General features: G+C 34.0%; 1 protein-coding gene across 2 annotated transcripts in view; it reads right to left on the minus strand.

The window, feature by feature from the left end:
* Window positions 1–19,624: 19,624 nt before the first annotated feature.
* GABRG1 (gamma-aminobutyric acid type A receptor subunit gamma1) overlaps window positions 19,625–22,533 on the minus strand; it is a 69,562-nt gene continuing 66,653 nt past the window's right edge. For both annotated transcript variants that reach the window (XM_036892560.2, XM_057502189.1), the window contains one exon: window positions 19,625–20,442. In XM_036892560.2, the coding sequence (XP_036748455.2) occupies window positions 20,173–20,442 (270 nt within the window). In that variant the 3' untranslated portion in view covers window positions 19,625–20,172. The remainder of the gene's footprint in view (window positions 20,443–22,533) is intronic.

Raw genomic sequence — 22,533 nt, forward strand, 5'->3', positions numbered from 1 at the left:
ATTCCCTTGTCCTTTCTGAAATAGGGAATTCAGACCTTAAGGCATTTGAAATCAGACTTTCTATAACTAGAAGGTATTATAAAAAATACCTAACCTAGTTAGAGAATTTCTTGTTATTGTAGATCATAATAACTATAGATGCTAGGGCTTGTCACTACTTTGAAGAAATTCTCTATGGTAGAAGAATGGGAAATTGTTTCAGTGAAGAAAATGCAAACATTTTTTTTGTTACTAAACTTGTATAGCCAAAGTCAACTGGATGTGATTTCAGTTTTTCTTGAAAAAAATAGTGCTAAAGTAGTTCTGTTCTTCATAATTTAATAATTACAGTAAAGTTTATGATCTTGAAATATAAATCAATTCATCTTGCAAAAGATATAGAGAAAATTATATCAATAATATTGGTGAGATATTGTAAGAACAAATTAGTCATTTTCTAAATGAGCCCAAAGAAGTTTCATGCAAGGGAGAAATATAAATGAAAATATCATAACTTCACTGCTATCTGAATTGATGAAAAATCAGAATCATTGGAAAAAAAGTATTTGAAAATTCAGAAAATTGAAAAATCAGAATCATTGGAACAGATATTCAGTTTCAACAAAGAATATACATATGAAGTCATGTTAAATAGTGCTGCCACATAGGGATAGTTTATCTGGACCTGTTTTATTGATTAAATTACAACTGTGATTAGATTGGACATATTAAGTGCTGGACAAGGTAAAGGCATGATTAAGCTTTCTGTATCTTTGCACATAGGATGCCTAACTGGTTATAGAAGGAACATAATGAAAGTTTTCTGCATGTATGCATGGTTGAATGAATGGCTGAATGAATGAGAATGTTTGAGGTATTATTTCAGTTAAAATATCTCACAAATTAGTTTTTTCCCTTATAATAATCATTTTTTTTTACATAAAGGTAAACTTTAGTGCCATATATTGATTTGCTAAGAAAATTCTATAGGGCTTCATCTTAAATGAATACAGGAGGATCATATTTTCAAAAGGATTTGTTGAACACTAAAAATAAATAGTGTTATTTATTAAAAATCCTATATAAAAATACTTAATTGTAGTAACACTTTAATAGAAAATTTAGAAAAAGAATCTGGGATTGATCATTCAATTCATTCATAATTGTCACCAAAGTCATGGAGAAAAGTCAAGTAGAATAAGGGTTATCTGTCAATTAGCAAGGAAAGGGAGAAAAGAGGTTGCTATTTTATGTAGGTTAGGGAAAGCCTCCTTGATACAGTGATATTTGAACAGAGGCCTAAAGAAGGTGAGGAGGCTGATGGTGCAGATGATTAAAAGGAGGCCTTCCCAGGCAGAAGGAACAATAAGCACAAAGTGGCCTGAAGGGTGCATGTTTTATTTGAGCAGATTGCAGGGAAACCACTACACCTGAGGTAGGAAGGATGGAAAGGGAGTGGACGTAGATCAAGTCTGGAGAGTCAGTTTCTGGGACCTTGTAGGCCATTTTGGGGATTTTGGATTTTTACTTGAAAGATATGGGAAGCCATTAAAATATCTCAAGCAGCAGATTAGAATTACCTGATTTACAAATGTTTCAAAAGGATCACTCTGAAATGTAGAGAACAGAGGCAAATGAAGAGCTCATTCATTCCAGGCAAGGTATCATGGTGACTTGTTACTATGGAGAGAGCCTGGATGTGCTGGAAGTTGCCATAAAACTGATAGAGTTTTAGGAAAAACCAACAATATTTGTGCTTGAATTAAATGTTTGAACAGGGACAAACCCAAGGTGTTGAGCCTGAGCAATTAACCTGAAGAATAAGGGTATCTTGTATTAAGATGGAGAAGACTAAAAGAGGAGCATGTTTGATGAGATAGAAATCCAGGGCTTGGGGCAGGTTTAGGATGTCCATTGGAGGACCAAGTAGAGATGGTAAGTTGTCAGGTGGGTATAGAGTTCAAGGAACAGATGAATTGGGAGTCATCATTTACATGGTGTTTACTAGATGAAATCACCTTGGAAGTGAGTGGATTAGCAAAGAAAATAGTCTAAGGACTAAAATCTAAGCACAAATTATTATACTCTAAAAATGTAATACAAGATTTAAGTTCCTTCATCAGACCCATCAAGTTGCATAATTATAATTATTGAAAATAAAGATAAATCTTGATAAAGGAATTAGTGGTTGTTTGCATTCATTATAAATTGTCATTTATTTTGTTTTTTAGAATTAAAAATAAACAGTAGATATTTTGGCTTCACAGAGAGAAATATGTATAAAGAGTCTAGGTTCTGTTTGCAAACCTATGTGGGGTTTTTCAGGCCCTGCCATAGGCAATTATAAGGGCTTTACCTGCCAGGCCTCACGGCCTCACCTGGAAAGCTGCCCTCTTTATAACAGTCTGGGGTACAGCCACTGCACTGCAACCTCTGAGGGGAGCTGCTGTGAGGGTTCAGAGCTCCCTGCTTGGCAGGCACTTCTCATGTGCACCCCTCGCCCAGCACCTTAGGTCTTTATCTGAGGCAGAGGTCTCCATCAGGTGTCTCTGCTGAGACCCTGTTATGGGGAGCAGGGGATTGTGGAGAGACATTGAGGGCACTTCTCCCCAGGCTGACTCAGTATTTTTCCACTCTTCACCCTTCCCTTGCCCTTGCCCTGACCCCAAGGTCCATAACCTGCCGCTGCCCTTTGTTCAGGGCCCCCTCAACAATGAGCGCTAACCCCCACGTCTGTGTTAACCTCCCCAGCACAGAACTGGTCCACTGTTTTGGTGAGGAAAATGGAATGGGAGTGTCAGTGCTTTTTGCAGTTTCAAGACTCTTGTTTAAATCAGTAGCATTAATAATTAAAAGCTTAATGCTTCATTTTTGTTTTTTTTGCTTTAATCAGCTCCTCTGACACCTGATGGCTCAGTTCTCTCAGCTCAGCTGAGTGTCTGACAATATAAATGATCCTTTTACATATTTTATCAGAACAAATGCAATGTATTTTACCAACATGGTGTAGCTCAAATTTATATTGAGGTATTGTTCTGCATTTGACATGTCTTAGGATTTTAACATTTCCTGATGTGCAGGTAGTTATTCCAAAAGCCCTGTGAGCACTTTTTTATAGGCAAATACTGCTCTGACCCTATGTTAATGCTTTCATGTTCCCACTAATGTCTTGGCAAAAATCAATCAACCAATTAATCAATTATATTTTATTTACTAGGCTCTTTCTCCCATTAATTTATCTAGCAATCTTGTTAAATAATTATACCCCCAGTGAATTAATGGTAAGCCACAAACTTGGTATTATAAATACAAATTACTTGAGTGAAACCACAGTTAATCAGTTTCTCCACACTTGTTTTTATTGCCTGTTCAGTACTAAAATTAATAAAGTTAATCTACACTAAAATCTGTCATTATTTAATATATAATAAATCTAAATTTTCCTTAAGAAGACAAAATACTGAAATTCAGTCAAAAGCAATTCTATTTTGAATCTAGATATATAGAAAAAAGTTTACTTATGTATTATTAAGAAAAATGAAATGTGTCTCTGAAGGTTACCAGTATCTTGTGCTTCATAAGAATCTTAATATTATTCAAATATTATTCTTAAATGTATGTTTAATGTCATTAAGACTCAAATGACTAAAATGTCCTAGACAGGACAAGTATAGTTCACCAAAATTTATGTAGAGGAAGTTAAATGGGAACAAGTGTCAAAAGCTGGTTCTGTTTTCAACTCTGAAACTTGGAACTGATGACTTCTATCAAAGTCACTAAACCTCTCTGGGTCCCAATTTCCTGGTCTCTAAATTTTAGTCAAAATATTATTATAGGGATCAAATTAGTTGCGGTAGTTAAAAATGACATACAGAGTATTGTACTACTCAATCCTGCAGTATTTTTATGACAATATTAATGTGTGGAATTTATTGGTGAAATCTTTCTTGTGGCAACAGGCCAACCATGCTGGGGAAATCTGCAGCCTTCCCTTTGCACCCCTAAATACCTTCAGTTCTTTGTCCCTTTACTTCCTCGCTGCAGAGGCTGAATGGCCTCAGATATTCCTTTACCCAAAGGACATCTGTTCTTTGTGCCCAGTTCCTTCTTTCAGCAAGAACCCCCTCTGTCCTTCCTCACATCCCACAGGTAGATTATCTGGGCTGGCCAAAGTGAAAAGTCACCAGTTAGGAAGGAATGGTGTTATGGCAGAAAAGAGCTCTGGAGTTTGCCCTGAAATGGCTCAAATCTTTGCGCTTAATTGACTACCTCTTTAACTTTCAGAAAATAACTAGCTCTTGTTCCCTTGAAGGTGCAAAGGGGCTTAGACTCTAGGGACCTTTTAATGTTGTGCAGGTAGAGAAATTTAAGTCTCTCTGAAGTGCCTCATAAACAGTAAAACATATAAAAAGCAAGCGGATATTACAGTTTAGGTAAACTCATCCATGCTAGCAGAGGAAGTCAGTAAAGACGCCCCAGAAACCTCCTGTCATTATGAAGAGGTGTTTGAGTGTTTAACAGAGGTCTTTCAGAGGTAAGATCTGTCCTCCATCACTGAGCTGAAAGGAATGACATAGAAGACTGGCTGGAGAAGGAGATGTATTTAGTCCAGGAGGTGCTGTAAGTATCATTCATCTATTGAAAAATTGATAATCTAGGTTTAGAAATATGCTGTTTAGCTACATTATCTACAAATTTTATTTTTCAAAGTCATGCAGTTGAAGATGGTAATGGTGATTCCTCTGGCATTACCCCTAACAAATCTGCTGCAAATCTATTCCAATGTTGGCTTTATCCTTGGAGAAACCAACGATCCCGCCATACACTTACAGGTGCCACCCGCCAATGCACACCTAAGAGATTCTTTTAGAGGGTAAGTTCTATTATTTACTTCCAAAAGGTTGCATTATAAGAATGGATAAAATATTCTTATAGTTATGAACCCAGTAATGGAAATGAAAAATACTGACTCTGGTGAGATGAGGTCATTTTATTAACTCTGAATAACATCAATTATATTTGAAATTTCTCAACAGTTCTTAATTTTGAAAGTTAGGTCTTCTGACTCTAAGTGTTTCTACATTAATTCTTCAGACTAATAGATATCATGTGTTGTCTGGAAGAAATTTCTGAAACAGGAATGAGAAAGAGATGGTTTTCATGTATTTGAAGGACTTTTGAATCAGATAGTCAAGATGATATTCAAAGTATTTGGACAGTATCTAATTGTTCTGGAATTGGTAAATGGAAGACTCAAGTGCTTTATTCAATGTGAATGGATGTAGTAAATGGATAGTGGTCTGTTTGACTCTAATTGAAATTTTTTTCCTGGTTTCTATGAAAAGAGTAGGTGTAGTATAAGCCAAATCATTACCACTAATAGAAGTATAGCTAAAGTTTCACAAAAAACAAACAAAACAGAAAACATTTAAAAACTTGAAAGTTGTTAATATACCCTTGGGTAAATGTCCATTGAAATTCAATGTTGAACATACAGTGAATTAATTTTTTTATTTAGAAGAATTGAAAATTAGAAGTAATCAGTGGAAAACTTGATGGAGGCAAAAAAGAGAAAAGCTGAGTTTAAAGGTTTTGTTGGTTAGTTTTGGGGTGAATACTAAAAAGCCATTGCCAAAAAAATCATTTAGGTTCCAATCAATTTGAATGAAAATTAAAACATTAAGAAGATTTTTCAAGCAGTGTGATTATCATAAACAGGTTGATTATTTCCATTTTTCACAGTTTAGAAGAAAATTTTAAGTTGTTTCTTGTTATTTTTATGACTTTGAAAAGTCTTATTTTACCAGTTGCTGCTCTCATTGGTCCTGAGGGCAATTTGGCTTTATTTTATTACTCTGTTCATGTACTTACAAAATGATAGTTTATGTTTGTGGTATTTAAGCAATTTGGAAATAAAATATTATTCTAAAGCAATATCATGTGGAAAAATACTCCATGATGTTTATTATAATATTTCACACCGAGTTCCACCATTCCTAATGTTTCTGTGAGGATTGCTAATTTAGTTTGCTTTTTTATAGAGGTAACCACATTTATTTTCCTTTTAGATCAAACCATGAAAGAAGAACATACACACACGGATGCACACACACACAGTATCTACTCGGACTCATCTAAGCTCAAGTCTTCCTCATAAATGTACAAAGAGGGTGTTTGCGTGTTTCACAGAGGTCTTCCAGAGCTAAGAGCTTTCCTCCATTGCTCAATCAAAAGGAATAGGCAATGAAATAACGTGAACGGATTCATTCCAGTACCAATACCAAGTGTGCCTCATTTAAGAAAAACTACCTCACAGGGAGAATGCAGGAATTAAATAAAATAATGTATTAAGTATTGCCACTATTTAAACTACGTCTTGATGATCTCTGTGATGGCAAGTCTCTTGGATTATTATTTCAGAAGATCTTGATGATATTTAGCCAGTCATATCCTCTGTCAGTCATGGAACTATGCTGAATTTCATTTGCTAGATTTTTATATAAAATATATTGTTTATACATATTACAGTGGGTTACCTATACTTATGCCACAGGTCTATAGTTTTTCTTAGTTCTGATTTTTTTTTTCAGATTTTAAAATAAATTTTCTGAAAAAGTAAAATTGAGAGGTCTAAAACTGACTTCTAATCTAGTCCTTGAAATGTAAAATAATTCCTTGTTCAATTTCTCTGGCTCTAGTGCCTTTTCTTGTTGATTCACATTGTTGTTAGGATAGTAAACACTTTCCTGTCAATCCTGGATAACTCAGATTGCCTTGTTACTATTGGGTGATTGTACAAAATATTCTAAGATGCTCTATTTGATGTTTTATCTTCATCGCATTTCCAACGTTGTTTACATGAGCTGTCTTTATTCTCACTTGTTTTACTACTGATTTTTCTTTCACTTTTTAATTCCTTGACTATGTTTATCAATTCATGTCATATTCATCAATTTATAATTTGTCTTTATTATTTTTCTCTTTTCTGTTTTTTCTTGTTAGTTGTATTGTTTGAGTTTTTATTCAATTGTTTGAAATTTTTTTCCTTTTCTAGTCAATAACAATAGCATTAAATACTGTCCATGTGCTTCGTTAAATATATGTTGCATTCTGTACTTGCTTAAAAGAAGTTTTTCTTATATTTGTTGTATTGCAACCAAGGTATAATTTGGCTTATTTTTCTCTTTTGAACCATTATTTCAAGGATTCTTTCAAATGATAGCTATTAGTTACCTCATATGTGGCAGCTATTTTGGCCCCTTCCTTTTTAAAGTTTATAACACAGAGGACAATCAATTAATCAAATATGTGTGCATGTATATTTATTAAGAGTACTGTTTACACTAAGTGCTACAAAGTAAATAAGTGGGGTACAGATAAATGAGACATAGAGATCAGCAAATAATTGTGGGGGTCCCCCATTATAGAGTAATCATGGAACGCCTCCTTTAGATTACAGTTAAGCTTAGATCTAAAATATAAGAAAAGGCCAAAACAGCAAATGGTAGGGGGAAGAATAGCTTAACCAAAAATAAATAAATTATTCTAAGGTTCTTAGTTCTGAATACACAGGGTCTTTGACACGACACTACATAAACTTGTAGATGTTGGCAAGGCCAGATACTATAGGACTTTCCAAGAAATAACTAACTGAATTAATTCATATTAAAAAACAGACCAACAGATCTCAGACTGCTGTGTGGAGAACAGATTGCTGTGAACAAGGGTGGAAGTGGAGAAAAACAGTACTGAGTTAATTTAGGAGTTCAGGAGAAATAATGAAGATGGTGTTTACTGGCTCACAGTGGAGCTCAAGAGAAATAAACCTTGAAGGTAGAAAACAACAGGTGTGCACTGGGCAATGTTGCAGAAAACATTTCTGGAAAACACAATCTAACATACAGCTGGCTCAATAAATAATGGAGCTCTAGAAGTATGATTTGAGTCATACAGTACTTCCAAAGAGCTGGTCACATCTTTACTTCATAGAATGTATCATTTTAGTTTAAGTGTTATTTTAATTTTTATCTTGATACTTTAAGGAAAACAGGTCATGAATGAAAACTACATCATTTAAAGACCATTAGGAAACACATTTTCCAGAATAGTGGAAAAAGCATTTCAACTTACTAGCTTTTCCTATGATGCATCACAAAATGTATCAGCTGTACACTGGAAGTCAGCATGGTTGAACAAACTAATCAATGAACTAAGGCTTGAGCGTATGGTATATACACTCTACTCCCCCCAAGATATTTTAAGCTCATTAAAACAATATAAACTTGATGCAGATCCAGGTTTTTAAAATACAACAGTGAAACCCATAACAGAAATGATTTCTTACAATCTATTTACATGCATTGTTGAATGTCTACTTTCCTCACTGTTCAACTAATCAATCAAAATTTATTGAACAGTGGCTCTGTAAAACTTGAGAAAACTTGTAATATGGCTAACACATCATAATTATGTATTTATTGGCAAAGGTTAAGAAAGTGATAAAAATATTGAATGATGACATAGTAGATTGAATGCTTTCTTTGTTCTTTTAGAAAATGCTCAGCATCGTAAAATAAGGCGTAGAAGGGTTATGAGATGCACATTCAACTAGGCACACCTATCTTTCAATAATAACTTACTGCAAGAAGTCACTGTGTGCTGCGTGCTTTGCCCCCTTTACTTCCTTTAATGCAATGAGGAATAAGCCTGCGCAGTGTCTGAAAGAATAAAGGTGTTTTTTTTTCTTTTTTAAATCCATGAAGAGAAGAAATCCTGGGATAAGCAGTCAAAGGTTTACATGGCAACTCAGCAGTGGTATAATGATCCCTAGTCTTTCTATATATCAACTTTTGCACCTCCAAGTCTTGTGTCTGAATTCCAGAGAAGAAGGGAAAGCCCAAAAGTGGATAGGTCTAAGGGCTGATCATGCACATCTGCCTAGTGTATTTTCTTAAAAGAAAAGCTTACTAGGTAGAATGCCTAGGCACTTTCTTACATCTAGTTGTAAGAATTGGATCACATGGTCACCCTTAAATTATAAGATGAGAATCACATCACCATATCATCCTTAATATAAAGAAGTACGAGCAGACAAATCTTTATTTTCTTCTTTTGCCTTTAGAGAAGAGAGCAGCTAGGGGGAAAGAGGGGGCAGTGAATATATCTTCTTAGCACTCACTTGACAGTGGCTGCTGCACAGCCTGCAGAGACAGCTCATTCATGGTTATCCTTGGTTTACCTTTGATATGAGAATGGCTTGGAGAAGGATTAAGCAATTTTCCCAGTGCCATATGGCCAGTAACTAATGCAAATGGACTACAAACAGGGCATCTGGATTCAGAGTTATATTTTCAACTGCTATATAAGGCTGCTTCCTAGTACAGTCCTGGGTCAAAAAGCTAATATTTCAAGAAATCTCTTTTTCCTAAGCCTTTCCCCTCATATGAATGTCAGGGGCAGCTATTAATAATCTGGGGACATCTGGAAGATGCCAAATGTTTCCATAAAAGTTATCATTATTAAATATCTTGAAGTATATGTTAGCCCAAATTTTAGGTTAAAAAAACCAAAGTGCCAAGCCTTATAAGTTTCAGTAATTTGTCCACAGACACACAAAAATAAGGGAGGACTAGGTTTTGATTCCAATTCTGTATAATTTCAAAGTTGTTTTTCTTTCTCACTGCACAGCCAGGCTTTTAATTTTTCCAAATATAATCACTACTCCTGATGCCACCCATCTATATCCAGCCTGCAAAGAAGATTGTAGAAATAATTTATCTATCTATCTGTCTATCTGCATCTATCTATCATCTATCTATCTATCTATCTATCTATCTATCTATCTATCTATCTATCTATATCTATCATCTATCATCAGTCATCCATTGGAATCATCTGTCATATGTATCTATCTGTCTATCTACCTATCTATCTATCTATCTATCTATCTATCTATCTATCTATCTATCTATATCTATTTATCTAACTATCATCATCATCTATCATCAGTCATCCATTGGTATTATCTATCTATATATATTTATTTGTGGTAAAAAAACACAAAAAGTTTATCATCTTAACCATTTTCAAGCATACAGTTCAGTTGTGTTAACTGCATTTACATTATTGTGCAACAGATCTCTACAACTTTTTCATTTTGGAAAGCTGAAACTCTACATCCCTTGAACAGCCCCCTGCACTCTCCCACCCTTGGCAATTATCATCTGACTTTTTGTTTCTATGGAGTTGACTTCTGTATACACCTCAGTTAAGTGGAAGCCACCATATTCATCTGTTTGTGACTGCCTTATTTCACTTAACTGTCCTCAAGCTTCATCCATGTTATGCACTAATTTTATTTATCCATTCATCCACCGACAGTCACTGGGCTGCTTCTACCTTTCAGCTGTTGTGAATAATACCACAGTGAACATGGGTGTGGGATATACCTTTGAGATCCTGCTTTTAAACCTTTGGGCTATGTATAGGATTGATGGGCCATTGTAGAAGTAATGTCAATTAATAAAATAATTTAAAACAATGAATCTGTAGATTTTATTTAGAGATTGCCTTTTTTATCTTTCCCCTGCATCCCTGTAGTCTCATACTAGTGCAATTAACCTGTGGCCTTTGACTTTCCAGTTATATAGATTAATACAAATAATCTTATTTCTCCAATTTGTTAGACTCCTAGTGAAATCTTCTGTTTTTAATCCCACTGTGAACATGCAAGTTCTGCTCACTCTATCCTCCAATGTCAGCGGCTACAAATATGTATATATTTTTTCCACACCTATATTCTTAGTAATCCATTAAGGCTTAGGCTGGGTGTGTAGGCCCTGGAAGCATAGAGGGACAGTTTGATAGAGCAATTTAGAGAACAGACACTCAGGCTGCCATGCCAGGGTTTAATCCCAGTGGTGCCACACACTTTCTTTGTGTCCTTGGGCAAGTATCTCAACCACTTTTTGCTTCAGTTTCCCTTTGTGTAAATTGGAGATAATGATAGTAGCTACTTCTTAGGGATGTTAGAAGGATTAGGCTAGTTATTCTGAATAAAGATCTTAGGACAATGCAAAGTACTTATTATGTATTGGCTATAATTACTTATCTTATTGTCATATGATTTTTTATTGCTCATTTTTTTAATTCTTAAAAGCCATTCCCTCTCACAAGTCCTAACATGACTCTTATTCCCAGTATAGTTTGTTCAGTGTGATACCTGCAGTTGCCTGCACTACAGCTATTTATCAAAGGTGATTAAATTAGAATTGAACTATGGTGTGCTCACCTGTGGGACCAGTGAATACTAACAACACATATGGAAGTTTCACCTTTATGCTTGATTAAAGTTTTGTATATAATTCTGACCATGTAGTGAAAGATCAGTATATACTATTTTACTCTGGGTTATAACAATTATCAAAGTCAGAAATTATGTCATATTCATTGTTCTAATCCTAGCAAGAAAAGAAGAGCTAGAAAGTCCTGATCTTGTCTTTCTTGGTCCGGCTTCTCCTCCTCCATTCAAATTGTCAGCAAAAAGAGGTGTGTGATACAATGAAGATAAAGAAAAATACTTATATTAACTGCAATTTTGGCAACATGTTAATTTTTAAAAATCTAGTAAATTAGCCCTTGGCTCTTAGAACAAACATATACCTAGAAATTTACTTTTCTCTTGTGCTCCAAATTTTACTTGCTAGTAATTGAGAAAATAGAGCTGGAGAGACAGAGAGGCTTCTTTGATGCGAGGGTCAAGCTTGCCACGGCGTCCTGGCCCAGCCACAGCTACTGATGTGGCAGGGAGAGTTGCAGAGCTACGAGTTGCCGGGGCTGCCTCTAGTCTTGTTTTATACATAGGCAAAGAAAAAGTAAACAAGTATCCATGAAGTGCATTAGCTGTAATCAATTCTGCATCTTCCTGTGGTGTCTTCCAACATTGTTCTGGGTATTTTCCACTTTCCTCTCCAAATCTCTCCAGCCTTCTGCTCTTTGCTGTGTGTCCCAGAAAACCGATTTGTACAGAGTAGGTTAAAGGCCCCCTTGCCCTCTGGCTTCCCGTTAAGTTATGCCAATGAAGAGCACTAGAAAGAAGATCTGACAGAAGAAGGGAAACAATGTCACTGGGGTATTTGTTCCACACATTCCTTCCAGAAGGGTTGCCACAAGCTACTAGTGTCTTTCAACTGAAAGCTACAGTGCCTGTCAAATGCCCTTTTGCTCACAGCTATTTCTGGCTTCCTGCAACTACTCCTTCCCCTTGGTCTTTTATCACCAGCTCCTCCAACTGTAATTAATCTCAGGATTCTGGAGGATGCTCAGCGGCTTTCCTGACTCTTTCCGGTACTTTTATAAAATATCCTTTTATTAACTCCCCCCTTAATGTACGTAATTCAAATGCCCCATCATTTTCCTTCTGGAGCCATGACTGAAAAACAGCAAAAACACTGAGGTATGTTTTCTTACCTTCTTAACTCAGGCTTGAGGAGACAAAGTCAGGGAAGATGAGAGAGATTATTCAGCAGCACAAATGGCTCAAATTCTTTCATCAGATACCTTAATATTGGAAGTTCACATTGTAAATACAGAATTTATAAGCAAAAGGTGTTAAGCTTAATTTATATAATGTCATGTGAGTCTCCCATGATCTCTGGCTCACTTTTTCTTGTTGGCAAATGGAGTGGTTATTACTGGTCCGTCAGATCCCATAGACTTTGCTAATGGACTGCTGAGATCATTAATGTAAAAATGTTCCTATAGTAAAACAATGTTATTATTAATCATTAATATTAATGCAGTGATATTTTCAAAGTTTCAAAATTTTTATTATGAGAGTAATCTGAAAAAAACAAGGCAGATTGAAAAATCGAAGTTTTAGCACAATAATTTGAAGGTTTGAAGCTAAAAAAAATTTTTAAATAAAAAATCTAAAGCTTTGTAGAAATATAAGAAATTTTTAGTACCATGCTTAAGTCAATATCCAGAGACTTCATTTATGGTAAATGTTGAGTCTATCATTACTAAAGTTACTTATTGTATACTATTGTCTTAAAGAAGATTCCCTAATATTTTATTTAGGGAGTCCAATTTTTAAACTACTTTTTGTGACTATTTGAAATGTAAATTTTAATAATTGAAATGCACATCTTGAAATGCAGAGGGAAAGTACATGAGTAATGTGCAAGGTGCATTAAATATTTATTCAAATGAAATTATTCAGAAAGGGCTGCTTGAGTTTTAAAACTGTGAAAAATGTTAAAAGCAAGTTTGTATATTGACACAAACAATTTTAATGAGGAAACATATTTTATGCTGTCTCCAGGGGGAAATATTAACATTAATTACTATTTGCATTTATCACTTTTCTTTTACTTAAAGCATCTTGTGTCAATTTTAGGGGTAACAGCAATCTTTTCTGTAGATTAATCTCCTTTCTCTAAATATTATTGAAATAAGTATGAAAGCATGTATTTTCAATAATAAAATGGATTTACAATAATTTTAATAGTTTCTAAATAAAGAGAACATAGCTTTGATTAATGTCTTTTAAGGAGTTGAGACTATAAAGTACAGTAGAGAGCAGCTCATTGCATTATTTCAAATAAAACTTTTTTCAACCAAGATCTTTCTTTTAAAATTAAAATTAAAAAGAAATTAAGAAAATGCATTTTAAAAAATGTGATACCTTTTAAAATGGCACAGTGAAGTTATCCAAAACAGGAGTTGGCAAATTTTTCAGGGAGTAAATATTTAAGGGCCCCTCGATTTCTGTTGCACCTGCTCATCTCTTCCATCATTGTGCAAAAGTAGCCATAGACATCATGTAAGTGAATGGGTGTGGCTGTGTTCTAATAACTGTGGCTGCAGCCATAGTTCACTAACCCTTTTTCTAAAAGTCAGTAGTCTGTATTACATTTGATTGGACAGCAGGAGTAATTTTTCAGTACACTTCTAGTATGTGTTTAAAATGTGTCAGCTGAAATTAAGTCCACAATGGAATTAACAAGTAAGGAGATAACAAAGATTATGCTCTTATGGAATTACAGTGTTTCTATGCTTTCAACACAATCGACTTGGTTGTTTTTCAGGTCTAAACTTTTCTTTTGTGAAGGAATCCTTTTTAGTGTTGAAATATGAATAATCACTTTGTCAGAGTAGTTCCATGTAGTTTAAGAACTCGGTATCTACAGCTAGAGGTACCTAAATTTAATTTCAGGTGACAGGTATATGTGGCTGGAGAATGTATCTGAGGCTCAGTTTTCCCATCTGTTAAATAGAGCTTTTTGCTTGGAAGACTAAATTATTAATTAATATATAATGCATCTGAAGTTTCAGACACATAGAAGGTGTTCAGGAAACAATAAATCCTCCCCTTTTTCAACACTGTATGAAAACAGCATTGGACCTAAAGACAAAAACCACAAACTTTTTTTTTTTTAAGTACTGTACCTTGGTACAGAGAATGGAGAACTAGGAGGGTGAAGCAGAAGATAGCCCCTTCCTGATTTTCTGGCTTTTAATTTTCCTTCACTGTTTCCTCAAATGAAATAAAATGTTTTCATAATACAAAGTATTCAGAATGGCCCGGGTATTAATCCTAGCTAATATACTCACCTGGGGAAGATTATCTGGCAGTTCAGAATAACATCACAGGTTGTTAGCATAACCCAGAAATTCGTAGTCTTTGCAGTGAAAATCATACATAAAAATTAACTCTATTTACCTAACTTTCATAGTTTAGTTCAGAACCCTATCAAGAAGAATCCCCTAAACTAATTTTCTTAGAAAAATGTGAAATAACATTGATCAGAAATTAACTTCAATGCTAAAGTCATGATTATATATTCTAAAACCTTAAATGGACCTATCTATAGGAAAACTATTTAAAAAGACACATTTCAAGATAGCATCAGCTTTTATTTCATAACAATTTACTGAGTTTATTTTGCACTCAGAATCATGTAAGCACACAAAACTTGGAGATACCGCTGCCACACACTCACAGGATGCTCCCCAAAATGAGAGGCAGAAGCAGACACCAGCAACTACTACAATGACAAGCCATAAAACTATTATACTAAGTGACTACGTACACTTAATGGACACAATTAGCACAAAGAACACAAGTAATTTATCCACATGCAGACTATTTACATTTAGGTCAACCATGTATTTAAAGTCCATTAATTAGTCCTTTCTCCTGAGCTGCATTAATTTATCACAGGCTTTTCTTAACTATTCATAGACTCAAAGGTACCAAGTATGTTTCATAGTCCAACAGTAAAGAAATTATTTATTTATTTTGACACAAATACTTCAGAAATTAAGAATCAGAAATCAACTTCCTGGATATCGGGTCCTACAGCAGCCTACTATTCACAGTTCTCCCTTCCTCTCTTTGTCCACACTATTTTATTTTTTTCTCAGAAAAAAAGAAGAGAAAGTTTTTTTGAAAAGAAAGCCCTTTTAATGAGGAACAAAATTTAAAAAAAAAGAATCTAGAAAGATCTGTTTTACGATTTGTACTTCAGGAGATCATTCTTTTTCTGCATTCCTATTGTGGGAGAAACATAGATCAAGAGCAAAAAATAAGCATTTGATTAAAATGTTCAAAGTAACATCAAACAAGATTGTAATACATCCAGAATGTCCTTGTTGTGTTTAAGTGTCTATTTACACACAAATACATACTATTTAATACAAGACCCTCTTCCCTCACACACACCATGCTACTCTGTTAATGTCAACTGCTGATCACAGCTTCATATCTGCCATTTTTTTCTTTAAATTCAGGGGCTATCTTTCCCCATTCGCCACTAAACTTGTATGAACAGAGTACTGACCTTCATTCTCTCTCACCTCACGTATTACAGTAACTTCCTAACTGGCTTTTCTTACTCCAAACATCACACAGCAATAAAATGGAATCTCTGCAGTATTAATAATAGTTCTTTGGTACTCCAGTAAGTTCAAGAACTCTCCATGAATTTATAATATCCCCCAGCCTCCTGAAGTTTGTGTTCTTGCCTATCCACTATAGACCTTGACTTACCTTTCTGGCCTCGCCTTTAATATCTCTATATGAATCTTAACCTTAAATTAAATGGAAATTTTATCTGTGCATTTGCTTCTGTTTCTTTGTTCAAGCTGTTTACTCAACTAGTAAGTGTGATCTGTTGACCTCATCTATTGACATACTGAATTCTCAAGCTCCCATTTCTAAACACATATCCTCCGAGAAACATTTCCAGAGTTATCCTCCCTCCCTTCAACTGTATGACTAATCCTCTAATTACATGTTCCTTGAGAGTTCATCTTTACATATTCCCTACTGTATCTAAATCAATGCCTTATACATAGAAAGGGATATATAAATATTTAAATTGGGTTCTATCACTTTCATGCAAACACAGAAAGGCAGAACTGACCTTACATTTGTTAGAGTAATGTGGTCACTAGTATTTGGAGACCACATTTGAAATGTTTTGGATAGAGACTTGATAATGGTTTCTGTGACTTTACAGTAGCTTGTCAAGCCCTCCTTAGCAGTAAAAAAAAATGATGACCAACAGAAACATAATACCAAGTGTATCTAGAGCTTCATATGCCATGATGCTGAGGAGGTAAATAAATAAGCTTAATGATGTAAAGACAAATAGCTTGGTCAGAAATATTTTCAAAATGCTTTTGATGGGAAAAAATGCTAAACCATTAACTATCTATTGGATCGCTTCGAGGACACTGCTAAGATCATTGAAATAATTTCAAATGTGGTACTTGGTACAGGAAATTTTGCAAGAGTGAAATTAGGCACTGGTATAGAATTTTGGTCATTTTATATATGTATTCATCTATTAGGTGTTTACTGAGTTATTGGTTATGAGTTAAAATTTTATTCAAACAAATCTTCCTATCTAAATGTCCTCTTACATAATCAAAGTGCAAGATGCATTTTGTCATGCTGACTTGGAATGCCATTTCACATTTTACTATTGTGGGCCTCTTGATGTAAGCATTCTTTTTAATGCTGAATTATTGGCAACCGTGGAGCCCTCATTTCTGGCCTACTCTTAAGCAAAAATATACCATATTTTATGACTATATATTGATGTTAGAATATGCAAACACACTAAAGGAAAAAAAACTAGTAACTGTCTATATATATATATATATGTATATATACACACACACACACATTTCCTGTGTTTCAACCTAAAGCTAGTTTTAACAACTCCTTAATGAAATTGATGTGTATAACTTAGAATAAAATGTATTTAATGAACTAATTTCTACCTACATTAGCACTTCAGATTTACCCTAGATTTACTGAGGAACTGTGACTTTTCCCTACTGAGTTCTCAAGTCATTTAAAGTTTTGTTTTGTTTTGTTTTGCTCTTTCAGAAACTACATGGCATTTTAGAAATTAATTTAAAGGGGGCCTGTTTATCTATGTAATTTAAGAATAAATAAAACATCATCATTCAATTGTAAATTCAAGAGAATAAAATTGTACCAGTCACAGTTTTCTTTTTGGGCAATTCTAGGTCGTGGTCTCATATTTAGAGGATGGGTCTATGTGAATTCACAATTTACCAAAAGGTTCTATATTCTTCTGTTCTCATTATCCTTCTGATCATCTCTATCCACATTTTTTTATCTATGTTAGTGTTAAAAACATTTGAAAGCAGCTAGGACACACAAGTTGTGAATCAAATAAATTAGGACATAACTCTTCGGAGAAAGGGGAGATTTTCAAAGAATTATTTCTCAAGTTGGTAAAATTTCTTGAAAGAAAGAGAGGAACAGGAATTAGACTGCATTCCCTTTGAAAATAAGCTCAATTTGATTTCACGTAAGAAAAGTCTAACTGTATTTTCACCTTCTTATCCTTCATTTTATAAATAGTAAGATTTGTACATCTCTCTGATCTACATAGTTAAATAAAACTGCTTAAAACGTCACTGGCTTTGAAAGTAAAGTGCTTTGTTTTGATAGTCTATACAATGAATGCATAGAGAAAAACATCTTTCATATTTTTATCAATTTGATTTTCACTTGTAAATGTTGCCAGCATTTAAAGCCAAGTCAATGCAACAGCAAGGAGAACATCAAAGCTATTTATATTAAGCATGTTTAAGTATTTTAAAACACAGTCATGCTCAGAAAGACTTGAAAGAATCCCAGAGTTAAAATTACCCCTTTGATAATGAACAGGCTATAGCGCAAAACATGGAAATAGCCACAGCACATTTTAGTGAAGTGATTTATTCTTCATGGGTACTTCATTCTTCACTAAATCACTAAATGAATGTTCACCTTCACAATAGCTATCAATACTCAATGTTACAAAAATGAATTCATGGACAATTTGTAAGTGACTACAGACATGGCTAAAGTTTAATCCAGCTGTTCATTCAGAAAAAGCAGTGTTGGTGGCTATTTGGGGCATTATCATTCAATTCATGCTTACTTTCTTCAGAGGTTTTGATCAAAGTGAAAAATTCAGATTTAGCTGGGGAACACAATGAAATATTTCTAGATTTTAAGAAAACTTATATACTCTAAAAATATAAGTATAACCATGACAGAGCCTCATTTGTGTATTTGCTAACCATGTGGGAGAATTACCATATTAAAAATACAGTGTCAAGTGCATGGTTTCCTCCACACACTGTAAGATAGGCCTTGATCATAAGACTCTTCATCCTCACAGCAGCTCTTAGCACTGGAAACAATTTTAAAGGCTATCTCCAAGATCACTCTGGTGATTTTCCAGAAAATTAAGTAATGGTAAATTAATTCGGTGCTCTTTTAAGCAATTCATATGCCAAACTAGTCACAAGGATATAATGATTAAAGACTACTTTAACTCTCCTTTTAACAAGAGGCATTTTGGAAACTATTAACCAACAGGCTTTAAACTACACTGAGACTTTCTCTGTTCCTGTCTCAGAGAATTTAGAGAGCTCCTATAATGTTCATTAGAGATGCCTCTAACAGAACTCCACCTTTAACATGACTTTTGGGCCTTGCACCATTTCCTTGAAAAGAGAACATCATAACCATTTACAACAAAATCGTAAAACTGAAAGGTACAAACTTAGAAGCTGGAAAAGGCAATATATAACATATACCTAAAACCATGTTTCCAGAATATTTATACTCTGAAAATACTAATAGTACATATAAGACCATATCCTGAATGTGAACTATTATGCAATTTGCTAGATAATAATTCTTTAGCCATAATGAGTAAATATAAGCAGTCTTCCTCAATGTTTTGTTAATTTAGGGAATGTAACACTTTTGTAGAGCATAAAGAAAAAATCAGCTCTCTCTGCATTTAATTTAATTTCAGTGTTGGTAGATCTAAGTATTACAGCGCTGACTTATTCATACTTCATAAATGCTATTAGGCAGGCAGAGAATAAAACAGTTAAATATACCATTCTTCCATTTTTATTTTCTCCTTACATTTAAGAGATTGATTTTGGTGACTTTCACTCTAGTTTGTAAATCACCAAAATTAAATGTAACTGGAGTTCTACTTAATACTGTGCCAGGAAATGGTCTTGATTAAATAAAGATTAAAAATTGGCCTGTTCTTCTTTAATTAATAAAGAATTTAAAGATAAATTAATTTCTTCTTTGGAGTGAAACATCTGGAAATAAATCCCAGGAAATCATGGCTTTCTGTATTTAACTAGCTCTATCCTAAATAAGGCAATCAAATAAAAAGTAAGAAAAAAAATTAAATTACTGGTATTTTTTGGGCAAATAATTACTACATAAATATTAGCATTAGATTAGGTTGCCATTACAAACAATGATAGATTATATTTAAATAAAACATGTATTAAAATTATCCCCTCTTTAAAATATGAACCATAGAACTTATAAATACAAAATTCTAATGAGATATAAGTAAATAAATAAAATTAAGATAAAAATATATGATAATATTTTAATATACTAAATTTTGCCACTAATGTGGTTTATATGTTTAAGTAAATTAACACAAAGGCTACTACTTTATTTAACCATGAAGTCCCTAAAACAGTTAATAATACTGTTGGCATTTTGACCATTGGTTTCTCTGCATTTTAAATTTAAACCTCTTGTTACTGAAGTACAATAGACGACACTGGATTTTGTCAAACTTCTTATGAGTTTTGCCTATTAAGTAGAACTTACAAGTAAAGGTAGCCAACCCAGTAGACCAGGTTGAACAGGGCAAAAGCTGTTGGGAAAAATATTCGAGAATAGGAATCAATTTTGGCAATGCGTATGTGTACCCTCCCTTCCCTCCATGATCCTGTTCTGCAGTCTTCAAAGCAACAGAAGAAGCTGGTGCAGTCTTTGCCCTCCAAACACTGATATCCATGGTCATCTTCTCCATGTGGCACAGAAATGCTATTCATTGGAATCAGAGTGGATCCAGGATGGAGTCCAAGGGACACCTGAGTAAAATAACAAATTCGTTTTTGAGGAAACAAAATAGCATAAAGAAAGATCAATCTGATATGTCCCCTCAAGGCAACTTCTAAAAGATTGTGACACGCGATACCAATAATCTTGGATTCCAAAAATCAAAGAGGTATTCAATCCTAATGTGTTTTTAGATCATAAGTTACTTTGTAAAACATAATATTACTGTACATTCCAAAGATCACACGGGAAAAATTCTAAAAAATGAAACAGTTTTTCAACCTTGAGAAAGTTGATCCACTAAAATATTGTTAACCATGAATCTAATTCTAAAATGAAAATAAACGGTGTATTTCTATGATATTTTTGTACTAAAACATTTACAATGCTATAAAGTTTGTTTGCTGTTACAAAATTTATTTTAATAATACAACAAATGGGAAAGACAATAGTTTGATAATGCAGAAAAGCTTTGAGAAGCTGCGAGTGAATAAAAAAAGATCCAGGGTTTGTAGTAGTGGGTCAGCACAAGGCATCATATTTGGGAAAGAGAACATGCAGGAGTGAAAGCTCAGGTTTGGGAACAACCGGTATTCAAAATTTGGCTCATTCTGCCTATGCAGCTGCCCTCACAGCTGGAGTTACATTAGCACCTGATTTTTGTGCTGGTTTAATCAGTAAATTTCATAATTTATGTAAAATGATCCACCCTCCACTTGCCCAGTAATACTAATAATACTATTAGGATTATTTGAGACACCTACCAAATTAACTTTTTATGATACCAGGTTCTGAAAGATAGTTAAATAATAAAAAGAACCGAAAGTATAAAAAGATCAAACATGTCCACCACACTACAGAATATTAAAACAATCACACTGGATTCAGACAGGCTTGGGCAGAAATTCCAGCTCCGCACAGTGGAGTTGTGTTACCTTGAGTGGGAAATGGAACTGCCTTTCTGCCACTGTGCTTTCTGCTGCACAAAACTCACAATAACGATACATAAATCTGTTTCATAATTGAGATGATGCACATAAAGTGCCAAGAAAATATTTGAAACACAGCAAGTATTTCAGCTGCCAAAAGGTAATATTTATGTTGCTTTTATTGTCATTGCTAGTGTTGATTCCTGAAGAGGATATGTCAGCTATAAAATACATAATGCTAAAACAAGCAACAGTAATAACAACCACCACATAAAGACCTGGACCTCATCAACAATGTTATGGGGAAAAATATTCATGAACCCTTAAATAAAATGGCAAGCAAATATGAAGATTACAGTTTTAGTAACTCAATCTGTTAGAACTTCTGCATATTTCAGGAGTTATCTTAAAATATAAATCTTACAACTTACTATAGCCAGTGGTTTTATTATCTAAATACTAAGTAGATACTTAGATGATAAAAAAACTGTTTTAATCTGATCTTACATTCCTCCAAAGGAAAATGTTTGTAAATTTTTTTCATCCTAAATTTTGAAATAAATAAAGCTCAAGGACATGAAACTAAATATTACATGGGAAAGGCTTAAAAATTTGAAATACAAAATTGAGAACTTCTTAAAATTTGGACGTATTGTTAAATGCATTTTATGTCTAGAAAGAAACATAGAATCAAACTACTAAATATAAAAAATTCAGATGCAAAAAAGAAAAAATCACATTTAGTGATATTTTAAAGAAATGAATGCATCCTACAAATCATACTATCCATATTAGAAAAAAATGTGCAGCCTGAAGATAAGAAGCAATGCCTAAAAATGATTCCACTTGCCTAGATGTATCCTAACAAGCAGAGGCTGTATATTACTAAATGTTAATGACAGATCTTTTGAGGTTGACTCTTGGGTATACTTGACTAGACTCCTAAATTTTAATGGAGCACTAAAATTATGTACAAAAATGGGACAAATTGGTATTCATTTCCTTGTCACTTAAAACTGAAATAGAATATGTTCAGATGCTAATCAGATTGATGTGATTAGAGTGCAAGTTTGTTAAGTTGGCAATTTCAAGGTTATATGGCATAAAACACATTTCATGTATCACTTAGCACTGCCATAAATGGAAAGGCTTTTCGTCAAAAGATATTAATTGTGCCTGAGAAGGATATTTAAC

Source organism: Manis pentadactyla, chromosome 5 (assembly GCF_030020395.1).
Source record: "Manis pentadactyla isolate mManPen7 chromosome 5, mManPen7.hap1, whole genome shotgun sequence".
Classification (NCBI taxonomy): Eukaryota; Metazoa; Chordata; class Mammalia; order Pholidota; family Manidae; genus Manis; species Manis pentadactyla.